Below are 18639 nucleotides of genomic sequence, written 5' to 3'. Positions count from 1 at the left end.
TGCCAGATCATCCAAAAAACCCCAAAACACGATCCCATGGGGAGCTGAGGGATTGCCAGATCATCCCAAAAACCCAAAACACGATCCCATGGGGAGCTGAGGATTGCAGATCATCCCAAAAACCCCAAAACACGATCCCATGGGAGCTGAGGGACTGCCAGATCATCCCAAAAACCCCGAAAAACCCCATCCCATGGGGAGCTGAGGGATTGCCAGATCATCCCAAAAAAACCGAAAAACCCCATCCCATGGAGAGCTGAGAGATCATCACATAATCCCAAAAAACCCCCAAAAAACACGACCCCACGGGAAGCTGCCACTGCAATGGTGCCACTGGATGTCCTCAAATCCCTCACCCTCATCTGAGGCATCTCCATCGTCATGGAGAGGAGGGACACGATGTCCCCATCTGATGTCCCCACTGATGTCCCCACTGATGTCCCCACCCATGGCTGGGAGAGGGGACAGCGGCTTCTCCCACCGAGGCTTTTGCTAAGAACCTTCAGGGAAAAGAAAAACTCGACTCAAAAAAAAAAAAAAAAAAGAAAAATAAAATTCTGGGAAAAGATCACGGGTTTCTAATTGGGATGTGCAAATATCAATTTAAGCAGACCTTAAATCAATACGAACCAGAACGTTTCCTTTCACCCCTAATCGTTCTTTTGATTCTTTTTTTTTTTTTTTTTCCCCCCTCCCCCAACCAGGTGAGTTTTAATAAGCTAAAATAAAACATCTCCTCTTTCAGAGCAGTCCAGCGTGAGGAATATCAATTAACGAGAGCCATCCCCCGGCCCTTGGAGCTCACCACAGCAGCGCTGGAGCTGCGGCTCGATGGGAATGGGAAGAAAATTACAACCTTTTCAGGGAAACCATTAAGTAAAAATCAGAATTTGTCCATAAGTACCGCAGGGGGAGGGGCACAGCCCTGCTAATGGCTTCTATTTTGAGCAATAAAGTGAATTTTCAGTGCAAAAATCGCCGCTTTCTGTTCCTCTCCCAGTGGCCTCACGTCCCCTGAGCCTGGCCCTGGAAAGTCCCCGGGACAGAGAGTCTGGCTCAGCCCCTCCATGGGAATCACCCCCTTTCCCACATTTTCCAGCTCAGTGGGAACACAGGGAGGACTGGACAGAACCCTTGAATCCTGGAGCTGTTTGGAAGGGACCTTAAATCCCACCCAGAGCCACCCCTGCCATGGCAGGGACACCTCCCACTGTCCCAATGTCCCAGCTGGCCTTGGGCACTGCCAGGGATCCAGGGGCAGCCAGGGCTGCTCTGGGAATTCCAGAGAATTCCATCCCAGCTGGGAATTCCCTCCCAAAATCCCATCCATCCCTGCCCTCTGGCAGTGGGAGCCCATTCCCTGTGTCCTGTCCCTCCATCCCTTGTCCCCAGTCCCTCTCCAGCTCTCCTGGAGCCCCTTCAGGCCCTGGAGGGGCTCTGAGCTCTCCCTGGACCCTTCCCCTCTCCAGGGGAACATTCCCAGCTCTCCAGCCCGGCTCCAGCCCTGGAGCAGCTCCGGGGTCTCCTCTGGAATTGTCCCCAGCAGCTCCAGGTCCCTCTGATATTGGGATCCTCACCTGGGGGGACAGAGGGGGGACAATTCCCCCCTTTCCTGCCGGGATGAGCTGGGAAGAAGGGCAGGGTGCTGAGGAAGGGCAGCGTGTCCCAGTGTCCATTCCCAGCATTTCCAGGTGCTGTTCCCTCTGCTTTGGGATCTCCTGGCAGCGATGGCAGTGGGTGACACCGGGAGCTCGGCCACTAAACCCCTGCCACCACGGCTGCCCTGGAGAGAGCACCTTGCAGAGGAATAAGGACCAGTTTCTGCAGGAATATTTCCAGCTTTGCTCCTTGCTGTTAATTTTATAATTTCTCCAGCCCCAGCGGTTCAGGAGCGCTCCAGAGAGCTGTGCTCCCACATTGTCCCATCCCCCAGGATCTGCCCTGCCAGGGGGGCTCTGCTCCCCCATGGCTCACTCCATGGACACCCCCGGGGACCAGGGGACACCATGATGGACACCTCTGTGGGCACCCAGTGGGTGTCCCAATGGATACTCCAATGGGGCATCCAATGTCCATTGGATAACCAAGGCATGGGCACCTCTGTGGGCACCCAGTGTCCACCCCAATGGGTGCTCCAAGGGATGGACACCCCAATGGACACCCAATGTCCATCCTGATGGGTGTTCCAATGGATACGTGTGGAGGGAAGGGATGGACACCCCAGTGGACGCTTCTATGGGCACCCAGTGTCCATCACAATGGGTGCCCCTATGGATACCCCAAGGGATGGCCACCCTAATGGGCACCTTTGTGGGCACCCAATGTCCATCCCAATGGGTACCCCAATGGATACCCCGAGGTACCCCATGCAGTGCAGGTGATTCACAAAGCGCTGCTGCCTCGACAGAGGAAAAACCCAAAAAGAAAAAAGCCGAAAAGCGGCAGAATGAGAGAATTATGAAGAGCTGGGAATGGCGGAGGAGGCGGGAAGGGCGCGGGGGCAGCGGCCCCGCCGTGACTCCGCTCCGCTCTTTGTCCGCACCGCGTTTTGCGGCGCTCCGGCCGCGCCCCACGTGGGGGCAGGGGCGTGGCCAAGCAGCGGCAGCCAATGGGGAGCGGCGGGAGCTGACAGCGCTCGTCACGTCAACAACCGGAACGCGCCCAATTAGCGGCGGGCGGGGAGGGGGGGAGCCGGGGCACCCCCCATCCATCCCCACCCGGGGGTCAGCGGGGCGCTCGTACCCCCACGCCGGGGATGGAGGAGCGGGGCCGGCATTTCGGGGCGTTTTGCCCGACTGTTTGTTATTTAAGCGGCGGCGCTCGGTTCTTGTCGAGCAAAGCGGCGAGGCGCGGCGTTGCCGCAGAGATCGCGGCGGTGCCGCGGCCCCGCCCGGCTCGGCGGTGACAGATTGTTTGAGCTGGAGGAAGCGCCGGCCCGGGCTAATTACGCCGCCATGGCGGGCGGGCGGCGGGCGGGGGATGCGCGCCGGCGGCCCCGCGTGGTTTTGATTGACAGCGCCGCTCCACCCGGCCAATAGCGTTGGAGCAGCGGCCCGCTCCGCGCTGTGATTGGCCGAGCGGCGGTGAGCGGCGCGCGGCCCCACGTGGGGCGGAGGCTCCGTCTGACGCGCGGGGCGAGCGGCCATTTTGTGCGCTGGGCCGGGCCCGGTCCGGCCCGCCCGTGGGGCCGCGGCTGCTCCGGTCCCGCTCCCTCCGGCCCGCCGGGACGGGGGCTGCTCCTGCTCCGCTGAGGCGGGCGCGGGGTGTCCCCCGAAGGCGCAGCCGGGTGTCCCCCGGGCGCGGCGGGAGGGTCTGACGTTAACGCCATTACCCGTGTTCCTCGTTAAACCCCCTCAGGCGTGAGGGGAGGCGCGCAGGGGGAGCAGCGCGGCCCTCACGACACATCAAAGGGGCCGCGCGGCCCGCCGGGGGAGGCTGGGCGGCCTCGCCACCGCCCGCCGGTGCGGGGGGTTCACACCGAGCGCTTCCTCTCCGGTGCGGAGGCGTTACCGGTGGCAAAGCGCCTGAGTTTGATACAAAGCCCAAACCGGGCCGGTGGAGCGGGGTTACGGCAGCGCCGGGCCCGAGTCACGGCCGGGCCGGGCCGGGGGGCGAGGGGCGGGGCCTGCGAGGGGCGGGGCCCCCAGGTGGGCGTGGCCCGCGGCCGCCCCTCCGTCAGACACAAGCTGCCATTGTGACGTCACGGCAGCTCCGCCCAATCAGCGAGCTCCGCCGGCGGCCCCACGTGGGCGCGGCGCGCCGCCATTGGCTGGCGGCGGAGAGGCCGCCCGGGTTTTGTCCCCCCGCCCGCCGCCCCGCTCCGCCCGGGCGCTGTGGCGGCACCGCGTGTTCGGGCGCCGCTGCCCCGCTCCGCGCCCGCTCCGCGATGGCTCCCGGAGTTACGGCGATCCCGGCTGGACGCAGCTGAACGGCCGCCCCCGGGCGGGGGACCCGCTCGCACCTCGCATGTCCGCGGCGCCCGGGAAGTCGGATGTGTACGGCCTTCCTCCCCCTCCTCCTCTCCTCCATGGCCGTCGTGCTCCGGCGTTAGTTCCTGGCTTTGCTTCCCCTTCTCCCGGCCGCAGGAATACCGCGGGACCCTCCTCCCGCCGCCGCGTTGTTGTTGTTGTCGCTGTGGCTTTTTGATCTATTTTTTTTTTTTTCCCCCCCCTTCGGCGATGGGGGGGGGGATAATTTTTTTTAATTTTTTTTTTTTTTAATTTTTTTTTTTTTTTCCGCCAGCGAGTGCCGGAAGGAGGTGGGGGGGGGGGGGGTGAGGAAGCGGAGAGGCCCGCGGAGCTCGGCGGCCGGGGGGGGGTTCGGTCGGTCGGTCGGTCCCACCTGGCCCCGGCGCTGCGGGGCTGGGCTCGGCTCCGCGGGCGCCTCCCCGGCGGTGCGGGGCCGGGAGGGGAGGGGTGGCGGTGGCGGCGGCGGCGGTGGGGGGGTGAGAAATGTGCGGGGGGGAACCGGCCGGGCCCGCTCCCCCTTCACCCCCCCAACCCTTCCACCCCCTCCGCCCTCCCTCCTCCGCCCCCCGCACGGACTTTCCTCTCGTCCCTTTGTTCAGTTCTCGGCCTCTCCGGGAGCGCTCCGAGGCCGGCGGGCAGCAGCGGCAGCTCCGCACGTCGCGATCGCCGTAGCGAGGCTCGGCGCGGCTGCTTCCAGTGACCGCGCCCCAGCCCGGCCATGTACCCCCAGGGCCGGCACCCGGTGAGTCCCGGTACCCGACCCCCGCTCCGCTCCCCTCTCCGCCCCCCTTCCCCGTTCCCGGTAATCCCTCCCCCCGGTAACCCCCGCCGCCGCCGCTTCCCGCAGGCTCCGCACCAGCCGGGCCAGCCGGGCTTCAAATTCACCGTGGCCGAGTCGTGCGACCGGATCAAGGACGAGTTCCAGTTCCTGCAGGCCCAGTACCACAGGTGAGCCCGGGGGGAGACCCCCGGCTGCCCCCCGTTCACCCCCGAGCCCCCCGTTCTTACCGGCTCTCACCGTGCGCTCTCCACCCCCCCCCCCCCCCCCCCCCACCTAGCCTCAAAGTGGAGTATGACAAGCTGGCGAACGAGAAGACCGAAATGCAGCGCCATTACGTTATGGTGAGAGACTTTAATCAGATTTCGGATCAGCCTGTAAATGTCATTAGCCGCGAGCCTGCGAACGGGGCGGGGGGGAACCGGGGGACCCCCCCCTCGGTACCGGCACCGCCTGCCCGGGGACCCCCGGGGATCGAGGGGGGGGGTCGGTGGCGGTGCCCGGCGCTCCGGGCTCCAGCCGGCTGGAAGCGCAATCCCAAGTTTCCTGTTAACCCCTTTGGAGCTGTCCTGGTACCGCGGGGGGGGGGGGGGCTGGAACAGCGACCCCCGAGCTCGGGGGGGGTCCCCGGTACTGATGGGGGTCCCCCCCTTGCTCGCCCCGTGGCCACCCGGGAGCCATCCCAGCTCCCCCCTCCTTATCCTTCCCGAGGGAAACGAGCACTTTTGTTGCTTCAAAAAGCTCTTTTTTTTTTTCTTTTTTTTTTTTTTTTTAAGCTAAATTTGCATGGCAGGTCCCCCGGGTGGGCTCGTTGAGGTTTCTGATGGGTTTGGCAGGATCCTGCACCCCCTTTCCCGACAGATCCCGGGGTTCCCGGCAGCTCCCCCGTTTCCCTGGGGGCAGAACTGATCCTCCCCCCCGGTGAGAAGCTGGATTTTTGGCCAGACTCCGGGCTGTACCTGTTCTGCCAGCGCTGAGCAGACGCCTGTCACCCAGCTCTGCGCCTCTTTGTTTTTCTAAGTAGCTTAGGAGGAGAAAACAGGAGTCAAAAGGAGTGTCCCCTCGTTAAGTGCCTGCCAGTTAAACCCATAAACATCTGCTTATTATAAGGTGTAATTTCCTTGGCTACCCGTGCTTTAAGCCCAGTTTTGCCCAGGATGCTTTTTGGTAATGACCTTATGCAAATACCTTCTGTGGATTGAATTCAAATTCTCCTTGGCTCTCGTGTTTAATTGAATTTATTTCTATTTTGTTTTTTTTTTTTTTTTCTTCTTCCTCCTCCTTCCCCCAGTACTACGAAATGTCGTACGGTTTGAATATTGAAATGCACAAACAGGTGAGTAATTTCGAGGGGGGAAGTTGTGATTGATTGATCTCCTGTTGCCCTTTTCCTCCACCTGAGGTAAAATGGGCCCTGATTGCACTAAATAGGGAATAAGTGCTGGAGGCAGGGATGTGACTCCAGGTGGGATCCCGTGGCCTGGCTGTGAAATTGGCAGCCGCAGGTTGGTGGCACTCGGAGGGCTTTATTTGGTCGATATTGCCGAGGAATTTCGGTTTTAGGCTGAGTGTGTTTATGCAAAGAGGTGAGAACAGCCTCGCCTCCCGTGCTGTGGGAGGTCAATACCTGGAATAGCGCGTTCCCAAGGCTTGGAAAACACCGATATGGCCCGTGCTCGTGTTGTGGGTACAACAGGGCTGTTTGTAAGGTCATCCCCTGCTCCTGGAGCGTGAGACCGAGCAGGGAATTATCTCCCGAGCTCACCGTGTGTTGCTCAATGTCACGGAGTTGTCTTTGCATCTGGGAAGTGAAGCAATGTTTGGGGCTGGTTGGGGTTTTGTTTTTTTGGTTCGGTTTTTTCTGTTTTTTTTTTTTTTTTCCCCCCTCCCTTCTAGTCGCCTCTAATGTGTAACTTGCCTGAAGGAAAAAAAATAGAGAAGGCCCCAGCAGAATGTGGTGTGCTACCTTGATAAGATTATCGGTAAAGAGCCTAAAGGCTGCGCACATGATGGTAAAACTTAAAGGAATAAAGTTATTATTGAGATTAGACCTGATTATTTGTGCTGCTGCTGCTTACTGGTTTTAGAAGGAGTTCTAATTAAGAACTTAAGGCAGATAGAAGTTGACATCAACTTTGCCGCTCGCAAATCAGCCCCATTCAGCTCCAGAGTGGTTTGGTTTAATAGCGGCATCGCCCTGCTCTGAGGAGGCTGATGAGATGCAAAGCAGCGTCTCTGAATGCGCCTCTCTCTTCTTCCCTTCCCTTTCTGCGCTGTAGTCACGGGGCAGCGAAAATAATTCCTGCTTAGTCTTCAGTTTCTTTTTTTTTTTTTTTTTTTTTTTTTTTTATTTTATATAAATATCTCCTTGCGCGCAGATAATCCCGACTTCCCGCTCGGGGGCCGCGTCCCTGTGTGGGGACCCCCGAGCTTGGGGGGAACTCGGCCAGGTTTGTGTGAGGGTGCTCGGGAACGCCCCGAAATTTGGGATTTTGGGGCGAGGAGGGGCCGGATTTGGTGTGGCCAGGGGGACACGGAGCCTGCGGCCACCTCAGTGACACCCAGGGGACACTGGGGGACCCCAGCCCGGGCTCTTGGGGCACAGGGGCTCCTCTCCCCACCCTCTCACCCTCCTCCTACCTGGCTGCCGGGTGCTGGGGATGCTGGGATGACACCTGGGATGTTGGGGTGATCCCCATGCTGGGGTGATTCCCTTGCAGGGACGACACCCCAGGGTGTTGGGGTGATCCCCTTGCAAGGACGGCACCCCAGGATGTTGGGGTGATCCCCTTGCAGGGACGGCACCCCAGGGTGTTGGGGTGATCCCCTTGCAAGGATGACACCCCAGGGTGTTGGGGTGATCCCCTTGCAAGGATGGCACCCTGGGATGTTGGAGTGATCCCCTTGAAGGGACGGCACCCCAGGGTGTTGGGGTGATTCCCTTGAAGGGATGGCACCCTGGGGTGTTGGGGTGATCCCCATGCTAGGGTGATACTCTGGGATGTTGGGGTGATCCCTGTGTTGAGATGACACCCCGGAGTGTTGGGGTGATTCCCTTGAAGGGATGATCCCCTTGCAGGGATGACACCCGGGATGTTGGGGTGATTCCCATGTTGGGGTAATCCCCTTGCAGGAATGACACCCCAGGATCTTGGGGTGATGTTGATCCCCTTGCAGGGATGACACCCGGGATGTTGGGGTGATTCTCTTGAAGGGAGATGCTGGGGTGATCCCCGGGGTGTTGGGGTGATTCTCTTGGGATGATTCCCATTCAGGGATGATCCCCGGGATGTCGGGGTGATTCCCTTGAAGGGATAATTCCTTTGCAGGGATGACACCCGGGGTGTCGGGGTGATCCCGGGGTGATCCCTTGTGCTGTCCCCCAGCCGTTCCCAGTGTTCTTCCTCCTTTTCCGCGGGTGCATCCCGAGCTTTGGGATGAGCACCGGGAGGCGCGGGTGGAGCAGCCCCGTCCTCCGGGGGTCTCGGGGGGGTTGCCAGAGGAACCTCCCAATTCCCACTTCGGTTCGATCCAAGCGATCCAGCGTGGTCGCTCTCTGCGGTCCCAGCAGCATCGCTGTCCCTTGTTGGTGACATCTGCTCCGTGCCCGCTGCCGGCGGCTCGGCGAGAAAAGCTGGAGCTGTCTCCTCCTTTAGAGCTGACAGCAGCAAACAAAGCAACCCGAGCTGCTCTTCCAGGCGAAAATGGGGGGAGCGCCGGACCGCAGCGAGCACCCGGGGAAGGTTTTCCTCTTTTTTTTTTTTTTTTTTATTTTATTTTATTATTTTTTTGGGGGGGGGTTCTGCAGCATCCCCCCGGCGGGCATCCCGCTAATTGCGGCGTGGTCCTGCCGGCATCTGGCTGAGGGTGGCTGGTCCTGAACAAACAAGTTTATCAGCTGACCTGTTTAGCGGTTGACTTGTGTTTATCTGCACACAATCAAGTAGACTGAAGTGCTTGAATTATTCATGCAGTGTCCTGCCCTCCAGACTTGACTGCTTGTGATTACATCTGCTCCAGACAAACATTGATGGATACTTCATCTTTAAGCAAAAGGGGATTGTCTGTCTGTGGGCTTATATAACAGATTATCTCTTCCACGCTGAATATTAAGTGTGTGCATATGTGGCTGCGTGTGTGGGGTTGGGTTTTTTTTTGGTTTGTGTGTTGTTTTTTTTTTTTTTTTTGCTTTCCCCCCCCCCCCCCCTCCTTTCTTCTCGTTAGGAAAAAAAACCGGAGTTTCATAAACAACTCCATATGCAAGGAAATATTTAGGAAGTGATTCCCCAGTCGTTTGCAGTGAATCGCTCCTTACATCAGTTTTCCTGCCGAACTCAACTCCTTCCCCGGGCTCAGCTTTCCTAAACCCGACTCCAATCAGGAGTTTTTTTTTCTTTTGAAACACCGGCAAAACTTTTTTTTTTTTTTTTTTTTTTTTGTTCGGGTTAATTGATTTTTCCAAAAAAGAAAACTTCGCTTCCCCTGTCGGCCCGTGCATTGTTTCTGTGCAGATCTCCGTGGATAATCGCCGAGGGCAATAACCATTCCAAAAGGAAAACTCATTTTGCGTGGGGAAACGGGACACCTCGGAGGACAGAACCTTTGTGCTGCCTTTGATTTCTTGTTATGCCTCTGAACGCTCCACAGAAGCACTTCTTGTTTTCCTGCCTAATGCTTGGGAAAAAAAAAAACAAAAAACCAAAAAAAAAAACCCTAAACCCCCCAACACTTGCAGGGAAGAGAGGCAGCTTTTTTTTTTTTTTTTTTTTTTTTTGTGCGTGTGTTTCTAGAATATTCTAGCAACACAATATCCTTTCTGTCGTGCTCGTTAGCAAGGAGTGCCAGGTAATAATTTGCTAAATACTTCAGAAGCCGAGTAATTTGTGAGCTGTGCTCTCAGCGCTCCCAAGGCAGAAGGGAATTCTGTTTTCCCTGGCTGGATTTGGGAGCTCCTGCCTCGCATTTGGAGGCTCCTAGCTCGGATTTTGAGGCCTCCTAGCTGAATTTTGGGGGTTCTCAGCGAGCTTTCACCCCATTTCTGCTGATAATTCCCTAATGAGGGGTTGTGTCCTGCCCCTCCACACCCCCGCCCTGAATTTAATTCTCATCAGCCAGGCTCTCCACTTTGCTAATAACGATAGCAGCCACAAATAGCTTTCAACATGCCATTGACAGCCCGCTTGGAGAGAGCACTTGAAATAGTGGTAGACAGCTGAAAGTACCCATAATTGTGCGCCCGAGTGAGAACCACACTGCTCAAGGGCCTGATTTTCATGTGCTTAAAGAGACAATATCCTGGTTTCAACAAATGCTGCTGGTGCTTCACGGCCGGGTGTGATTTACTCCGGGAAAGGAAAGGTTTTTTGGGGGGGGAGATGTGGAGTGCCTGGAAGGGGTTGTGGGGTGCAGAGAAAATCAAACCTTGGGGTGAGTCTGGAGGAGGCTGAGCTTTGGAGATGAAGAAGAAGCTGGGGTTTGTGAGTGGGAGTTGTGGGGTGATGCTCCTGCAGCGCAGTTTCCAGGGATTTTGGGGTGCCAGGGGTTGTGGGGTGCAGAGAAAATCAAACCATGGGGTGAGTCTGGAAGAGGCTGAGCTTTGGAAAAGGAGAAATTCGAGGCTTTGTGAGTGGGATTTGTGGGATGATGCTCCTGCAGCCCCATCAGCCCCATTTCCAGGGATTTAGGGGGGTGTGGGGTGCACAGAAAATCATCCTTGGAGTGTGCCTGGAGGAGGCTGTGTTTTGCAAAAGAGGAGAAATTTGGGACTTTGTGAGTGGGAGTTGTGGGGTGATGCTCCTGCATCCCCATTTCCAGGATTTTGGGGTGCCAGGGGTTGTGAGGTGCAGAGAAAATCATCCTTGGAGTGTGCCTGGAGGGGGATGAGCTTTGGAAAAGGAGAAATTCGGAGCTTTGTGAGTGGGATTTGTGGGATGATGCTCCTGCAGCCTCACAGACCCATTTCCAGGATTTTGGGGTGCCAGGGATGTCTGTGTGGATTTATTTTGTTGGTTTTTTTGTTTGTTTGTTTGTTTTTGTTGTTTTTTTTTTTCCAGGGAATTGTCACATTCCCAAGGCTGCCAGAGCTCCAGGAGGAGGCTCTGGGGCACAGGGTGGGATTTTGGGGTGTCTGTGCTGGATAATCCCGGTGTTCCCTTCCCCCTCCCGGGTTTGAGGACATCATTAGGGACGTTTTTGGGGTTTTCCAGGAGGAGGGAGGGCAGGGTTCTGTGTTCTGTGTTCTCCCCATCCTTCATCCCTCCAGAATGGGGGACAGATTGAGGGGTCTGTGATGTGTACAGGACGTTTTGGGGTGTTCTCTGCAGGTTTTCGGGTTTTTTTGGGGTGTCCTGTGCAGGGTATTTTGGGATTTTTTTGAGGTGTCCTATGCAGGATGTTCTGAGGTGTTCTCTGCAGGTTTTGGGTTTTTTTGGGGTTTTTTTTGGAGTGTGCTGTGCTGGATGTTCTTTGCAGATTTAGGGGTGTTTGGGGTTTTTTTTGGAGTGTGCTGTGCAGGGTGTTGTGGGTTTGTTATTTTTTTGGGGGGTGTCCTGTGCAGGGTGTTTTGGGGTGTTCTCTGCAGGTTTGGGGTTGCTGTTTGTTTTTTTTTTATTTTCTGCGTATCCTGTGCAGGATGTTCTGAGGTGTTCTTTGCAGGTTTGGGGGTTTTTTTGGGTGGTTTTTTTTTGGAGTGTCTATTGGAGGGTATTTTGGGGTGTTCTCTGCAGGTTTGGGGTTTTTTTGAGGTGTCCTGTGCAGGTTTTTTTTTTTTGGGATGCTGAACAATGTGGGGCCAGTTCCATCCTCCCGGGATCAGGGAGCCCAGGAGGGCTCTGTGTCCTGTCCTGGGGGTGTCACCCCGGGGCTGGGACATCCCTGCAGCTCCCCTGTGCCCCTCGGACACCAAACCTGACCCAGTTTGTCACCAGGAGCATCCCCAGTGTCCCCACACCCTGCATCCAACCCGGACCTCTGCCCCCATCCCACCCCAAATTTCGGTTCAGTTTTCAGGCTGCTCTGCCTCTGCCATGAGTGACATCCATGGGGTTATTTTTATTTTATTTTGTCCCATCCAGGTGTAGGGATGGGAGAGCAGCCCCAGCCTTTCCACACTCCAGGATGGTGCCAGGAGCAGCTCCCTGTGTCCCCAAAGTGCCCGGGATGCTGCTGGTGGCTCGGGCCATTTTAAGAGCAGGTGACAGCAGCCCCAGGCAGAGCCAAGTGGTCCCAGGGTTGATTTATCACCGGTGCAGATGTTTTTTTTTCTCTGGTTTCTCTGAAACCCCAGGAGCTTCAGGGCAGATTCTTGGCAGGGACACACTCAGTGTGGAGGGGGGGAAGGATTAGTTGGGATTTCAGCTTCTCCCGACTCCTTGGCCTTTTTAACGAGCAGCAGCATCCCAGGATTGGCTGCCGGGGGTGTTTGGGAGCTGTGCCCGTGTCCCTTTGCCGGTGTTTGCCGTGCCCGGGGCCGCAGGGGATGCAGGGGATGCAGAGCTGGGATTGCCATGGCAACCCACGCTGGCGATGGAGGCTCTGCTCGGCAGGAGCAGCTCTGGGGGGGGGGGGGCTCCGAGCCCTGGCAAGGGGGAGGTGTCGGCCACGGAGCCCCCTCCCCAGTTCCCGGCATTCCAGAGAATCCCTTTGCCCTCCCAGTTAAAAGTTTTAATGGGGACAACTGGAGCTGAGCGTGCCAGGGAATGGGAAAAGGGAAAGTGAGCAAATATTTGAGGGCTGTGGAATCTCGTGTTCACAGGAAACCTCACGGCTGTAAACATAATTATTTTGGACATCCAATATCTCTGTGAATGTTCCCACGTGGGAAATCTTTTTTTTTTTTTTTTTTTTTTTTTTTTTTTTTTTTTTGTGGAACGTGGAGCTTGGGTTGGAAATTTTGCATTTAAAGGTGGAAACATCACGTGTGCTGCTGGTCAGGGGAAACCCCAGCTCCTTCCCTTCCTGTTCCCTGGAACCTGCCTGGCTCCTGCTGTGGTTTTTTTTTTTTTTGGGATTCAGCTGAGGGAAGCTGGTGCTGGCACCGCTGCTCTCCCCTCAAACCTGGATCAGATTTGTTCTAGAACCTGGGCAGAGCTCCTGGAGCATCCCCAGCCCAATGGCTGGAGGAATAAATCTTTAATGGAGCTGCAGCTAAATATAATGAGATGGAAGAGGCAGTGCCAGAAATCCTGGAAGGAGCTTTTGCTGTGGCTGGGGTGGCCCGGGGTGGTGGCACACACAGTGCCAGCCTGGCTGGGCTCGGGTTTGGGCACCTGCAGCCTCCAGGCTGGTTCTGGGGGAGCTGAAAACCTTGAGCTGGCCAGGGCTGGGTGCTGGGGACAGGGGTGACAACAGCAAAGTGTCCCTGCAGGGACAGGACACAGGGAATGGATCCCACTGCTCAGGGATAGTGGGAGGGAATAACTCCCAGGTCAGGACACTGGAATTGGATCCCACTGCTCAGGGACAGGGATACTGGAGGTGTCCCTGCAGGGACAGGACACAGGGATGGATCTCATGCCCAGGACAGGGATACTGGGAAGGAATCATTGCCAGGACAGGACACAGGGATACTGGGAAGTGTCCCTGAAGTGACAGGACACAAGGATGGATCCCACTGCTCAGGACAGGGATAGTGGGAAAGAATTCTTCCCTGGGGCAGGACACAGGAATTGGATCCCAGTGCCCAGGACAGGGATACTGGGAAGTGCCCCACCCCTGGGACACTGGTGGCTGTCACTGCCCCATTCCTGGAAGAGTCCAAAGCCACTCTGGAGCAGCCTGGAAGGTGCAGGGAGTGGAACTGGATGAGCTTTGAGGTTGAGGATTCTGTGATTTCCCCTCCCTGCCAGCTGGATCCCTGCATCCTCACGCTCAGGGCCACCATGATCCCGGTGACTTGGGCTACCTGAGTCAGGCTGAGTGGTCACTGCTGGGTGTCCCTGCCTTGGCACGCTGTGCCAGCACGTTCCCAGCCTCTGGAATTGCTAAGAAAAGCATCAGGTGTAACCCAATCACCGGGAGAGGAGGACAGCCAGGAATGTTTGCAGCTCTGTGGGGACCCCTTGGAGCAGCTCTGGGCTCTGTGGGGTTGTTCCCTCCATGGGGAGGAGGCTCCAGGCTGGGTTAGATCACGATTTTCCAGGCTGGGAATGTTGGTTGTGCTGCTTGGGTTGTCCCAGCCACCCCCAGCAAGAGCTGAGTGTCCATTGGGGATTTTCCTCCAAGTTGGGATATTTGGGATCATCCTTGGGGTGCTTGAGAGCAGCTGGAGCTGAGGGAATCCTTGGGGTTGGCTGGGTTAAAACCCAGAGATTCTGAAGGATCTGTGCCAGGGAGCTGAGCTGTGGGGTCAGGGGGGGAAATTTGGGGTGGATTTGGGATGATTTGGGGAGTTTGGGGTGGCTGTGGCTGAGGGATCCTTGGGGTTGGCTGGGTTAAAACCCAGAGATTCTGTAGGATCTGTCCCAGGGAGCTGAGCTGTGGGGTCAGGGGGGAAATTTGGGGTAGATTTGGGATGATTTGGGGAGTTTGGGGTGGCTGTGAATGTCCTGGGAAGGAGCTCCCTGCCAGCAGGAGGCCCGAGCTCTCCTGGTTCATTATTTGTGTCATTGATAAGGAGCTGCTGGGGCTGGCGGGGGAATTTTGGGGGACAGGAGGAATTTTGGGGTGTCTGATCCCGTGCCAGGCTCGGCTCTGGCCGCTGTTGTGGATCCTGGTGTTTGCCTTGGAGCTGGAGATGTTTCCACAGCTGGGATTAACCCCTGGGAGCCCGGACTGGGCTGTCCTGAGAGGGCTGGGACAGGGACATCCCACCGGGAATATCCCTGCAGTGGGACAGGGCAGGGGATTTTGGGAAGGTCTGGGGACAGGAAGGGGATTTTGGGAAAGGACACAGAGAGAGGGGACAGGAAGGGGATTTTGGGAAGGGATAAGGAGTTGATTTTTGGGAAGGGGACAGGGAGAGGATTTTGGGAGGGGACAGGGAAAGGGGACAGAGAGGGGATGCACAGGAGGGGATTTTGGGAAGGGACACCAAGGGGATTTTGGGAGGGGAAAAGGAAAAGATTTTGGGAAGGGACAGAGGGGATTTTGGGAGGGGAAAGGGGACAGGGAGAGGATTTTGGGAAGGGACACCAAGGGGATTTTGGGAGGGGAAAAGGAAAAGATTTTGGGAAGGGACAGAGGGGATTTTGGGAGGGGAAAGGGGACAGGGAGGAGGATTTTTGGGAAGGCACACCAAGGGGATTTTGGGAGGGGAAAGGGAAAGGATTTTGGGAGGGGAAAGGGGACAGGGAGGAGGATTTTTGGGAAGGGACAGAGGGGATTTTGTGAGGGGAAAGGGGACAGGGAGGAGTTTTTGGGAGGGCAGCAGTGCTGCCAGGAAGGCTCGTGCTGCCTGGTGCTGATGCTGCTTTTCCTTCTTCCCTTTTTTCAGACAGAAATTGCTAAAAGACTGAACACGATTTTAGCCCAGATCATGCCTTTTCTGTCACAAGAGGTAAGGACATCACCCTGCTCCAGGGGGGCCCTGGAATGGGATTGGGATCCAGGCTGGGCTCAAATGGGGGAAACAGGTGGGAAATAGGGTAAAAAATAGGGGGAAATAGGGTAAAAAAAAACCTGGGGGGAAATAGGGTAAAAAAAAAAACCTGGGGGGAAATAGGGTAAAAAAAAAAACCTGGGGGGAAATAGGGTAAAAAAAAACCTGGGGGGAAATAGGGTAAAAAAAAAAACCTGGGGGGAAATAGGGTAAAAAAAAACCTGGGGGGAAATAGGGTAAAAAAAAACCTGGGGGGAAATAGGGTAAAGAAAAAAACCTGGGGGGAAATAGGGTAAAGAAAAAAACCTGGGGGGAAATAGGGTAAAGAAAAAAACCTGGGGGGAAATAGGGTAAAGAAAAAAACCTGGGGGGAAATAGGGTAAAGAAAAAAACCTGGGGGGAAATAGGGTAAAGAAAAAAACCTGGGGGGAAATAGGGTAAAGAAAAAAACCTGGGGGGAAATAGGGTAAAGAAAAAAACCTGGGGGGAAATAGGGTAAAGAAAAAAACCTGGGGGGAAATAGGGTAAAGAAAAAAACCTGGGGGGAAATAGGGCAGAAAAATAGAGGAAAAATGGGCAAAATAAGGCAAAGAAATAGGGAAAAATGGGGCAAAAATATGGGAAAATAGGGCAAAAAATTGAGGAAAAAACGGGGCAAAATAGAGGGAAAACAGGTAAAATAAGGCAAAAAAATGGGCAAAATATAGGGCAAAAAATGGGGAAAACGGGGCAAAAAAATGGGGGAAATGGGAAAAATGGGGCAATAAATGGGGGAAAACGGGCAAAATATAGGGCAAAAAAAAATAGGGGAAAATGAGGAAAATAGGGTGAGAAAATGGGGAAAAACGGGCAAAAAATAGGGGGAAATGGGTAAAATGGGGCAAAATATAGGGCAAAAAAAAGGGGTAAATGAGGAAAATTGGGTGAGAAAATGGGGAAAAACGGGCAAAAATAGGGGGAAATGGGCAAAATGGGGCAAAAATATAGGGGAAAATAGGGTAAAAAAAATGGGGAAAAACGGGCAAAAATAGGGGGAAATGGGCAAAATGGGGCAAAAAATGGGGCAAAAAATAGGGGGAAAATGGAGCAAAAAATAGGGGGAAAATGGGGCAAAAAATAGGGAATAACAGGCAAAAATGGGGGAAAATGGGGCAAAAAATGGGGCAAAAAATAGGTGAAAATGGAGCAAAAAATAGGGGGGAAATGGGGCAAAAAATAGGGAATAACAGGCAAAAATGGGGGAAAATGGGGCAAAAAATAGGGAATAACGGGCGAAAATGGGGCAAAAAATGGGGTAAAAAGTAGGGAATAACGGGCAAAAAATAATGGGAAAAAGGGGAAATGAGGCCCCAAAGAGGGAGGAGGGGCCCATGGGGGGTCCTGGCCCTGGCTGAGCTGTCCCTGTGTCCCCAGCACCAACAGCAGGTGGCCCAGGCTGTTGAACGTGCCAAGCAGGTGACAATGACGGAGTTGAATGCAATCATCGGGGTACGTGGACTTCCCAATCTGCCTCTCACCGTGTGTATTCCCCTTTTTTTCCTTTCATTGACCATGGCCAGAGCAGCCCTGCCCTCAGCTCGGCACCTCGGGGGGCTCCCGGGCCCCAGGCAGCCCCAAAAGTGTCCCAAAAGGGGGGGAAGTGTTCCAGTCCCACAGCCTGGCTGGGTTAAAATAGCAAAATTGATCCAAAATTGATCCAAAATATCAAAACTGCCCCAAAACTGACCCAAAACTGCTCCAGTCCCACAGCCTGGCTGGGTTAAAATAGCAAAATTGATCCAAAATTGATCCAAAACTGATCAAAAACTGTTCCAATCCCATGGCCTGGCTGGGTTAAAATAGCAAAATTGACCTAAAATATCAAAATTGATCCAAAACTGATCCAATGCCACAGCCTGGCTGGGTTAAAATAGCAAAATTGATCCAAAATTGATCCAAAATTGATCCAAAATTGATCCAAAATTGATCCAAAATTGATCCAAAATTGATCCAAAATTGATCCAAAATTGATCCAAAATTGATCCAAAATTGATCCAAAATTGATCCAAAATATCAAAACTGACCCAAAACTGCCCTGGTGCCATGGCCTGGCTGGGTTAAAATACCAAAACTGACCCAAAACTGCTCCAATCCCACGGCCTGGCTGGGTTAAAATAGCAAAACTGATCCAAAACTGATCCAAAATTGATCCAAAATATCAAAACTGACCCAAAACTGCTCCAATCCTACAGCCTGGCTGGGTTAAAATAGCAAAACTGATCCAAAACTGATCCAAAACTGATCCAAAACTGTTCCAATCCTACAGCCTGGTTGGGTTAAAATATCAAAACTGATCCAAAATATCAAAACTGACCCAAAATATCAAAACTGGCCTAAAACTGCTCCAATCCCACGGCCTGGCTGGGCCCAAATACCAAAACTGACCCAAAACTGACCTAAAATTGACCCAGAATATCAAAACTGATCCAAAACTGCCCTGGTCCCACGGCCTGGCTGGGCCCAAATACCAAAACTGCCCCAAAAACACCAAAATTTACCCCAAAAGCTGCCCCAGTCCAGTGCAGGGCTGGGATTTTTCTGCCTCCCTGGCAGCTGCAGGGTCCCCGATTGGAATGTCCAGATTTGAAATTTGGGATTTTATTTTTTTGGGGTTTTTTTTTTTTTTTTTGGGGTGGGAGCCCCCCGGCCCCTGAGGCCAGGCCTGTCTCTGTGGGGCTGTTGCTGTGGATTTGTGCTGTGCCCTCAGGAATTGTTGTTCCCACACACTGTGACCCCTTTTTTCCCTGCACAGATTGGTGGAAAGAAAAGAAAAAAAAAAAAAAAAAAAAAAAAAAAGAAAAATTAACGATTTTAATGATTTTTTTTTTTTTTTTTTTCTTTAATTGCTGATGCTCTCTTGGTCCTGCAGCAAACGTTGGAATTCCCAATCCACGTCCTGGGCAGGTGGCCCCAGAGCTCCTCATTTATAAAATACTCAATATTTATAATTATTTTTATTATTTTTTTTTTTTTTTTATTAATAGCAATTTCCACTCCTTGATCTCCAAGGATCTTTATAATTCTCTCTCTGTGCCTGACTTGCTCTTCCATCCATTTTCCTGGATTTTATGAGGAATCCTGCTCTGGACTCCTGCAGTTTTGGTTTTTTTTTGTTTTTTTTTGGGGGGGGGTAATGAGGAAAAGCAGCTGGATCCATCCTGGTGGGGGTTGGGAATCCCAGGAATGGGGAGCTGAGTTTTTGGGGTACCCTCCTGCAGGGTTGGGATGGAAATTTTGGGATTCAGTGAAGGTGGATGACCCCATTCCCTGGAAAATTCCTTCAGCTCTCATTAACAGCCATTAATCACTTCCCTAAT

General features: G+C 54.4%; 1 protein-coding gene across 8 annotated transcripts in view; it reads left to right on the top strand.

Annotated features, from left to right (window-relative positions):
• Positions 1-3648: 3648 nt before the first annotated feature.
• Positions 3649-18639, top strand: part of TLE3 (TLE family member 3, transcriptional corepressor) — a 35662-nt gene continuing 20671 nt past the window's right edge. The window contains exons 1-7 of one of the 8 annotated variants that reach the window (XM_088172746.1): positions 3649-4046; positions 4568-4710; positions 4816-4916; positions 5027-5090; positions 6038-6082; positions 15179-15241; positions 16697-16801. In XM_088172746.1, the coding sequence (XP_088028872.1) occupies positions 4687-4710; positions 4816-4916; positions 5027-5090; positions 6038-6082; positions 15179-15241; positions 16697-16801 (402 nt within the window). In that variant the 5' untranslated portion in view covers positions 3649-4046; positions 4568-4686. The remainder of the gene's footprint in view (positions 4047-4567; positions 4711-4815; positions 4917-5026; positions 5091-6037; positions 6083-15178; positions 15242-16696; positions 16802-18639) is intronic. The other 7 variants (XM_088172745.1, XM_088172749.1, XM_088172744.1 and 4 more) reach the window with 7 other exon arrangements.

This window comes from Sturnus vulgaris, chromosome 13 (assembly GCF_052056855.1).
Source record: "Sturnus vulgaris isolate bStuVul1 chromosome 13, bStuVul1.hap1, whole genome shotgun sequence".
Classification (NCBI taxonomy): Eukaryota; Metazoa; Chordata; class Aves; order Passeriformes; family Sturnidae; genus Sturnus; species Sturnus vulgaris.
This window is presented reverse-complemented; position numbering and strand designations above follow the sequence as displayed.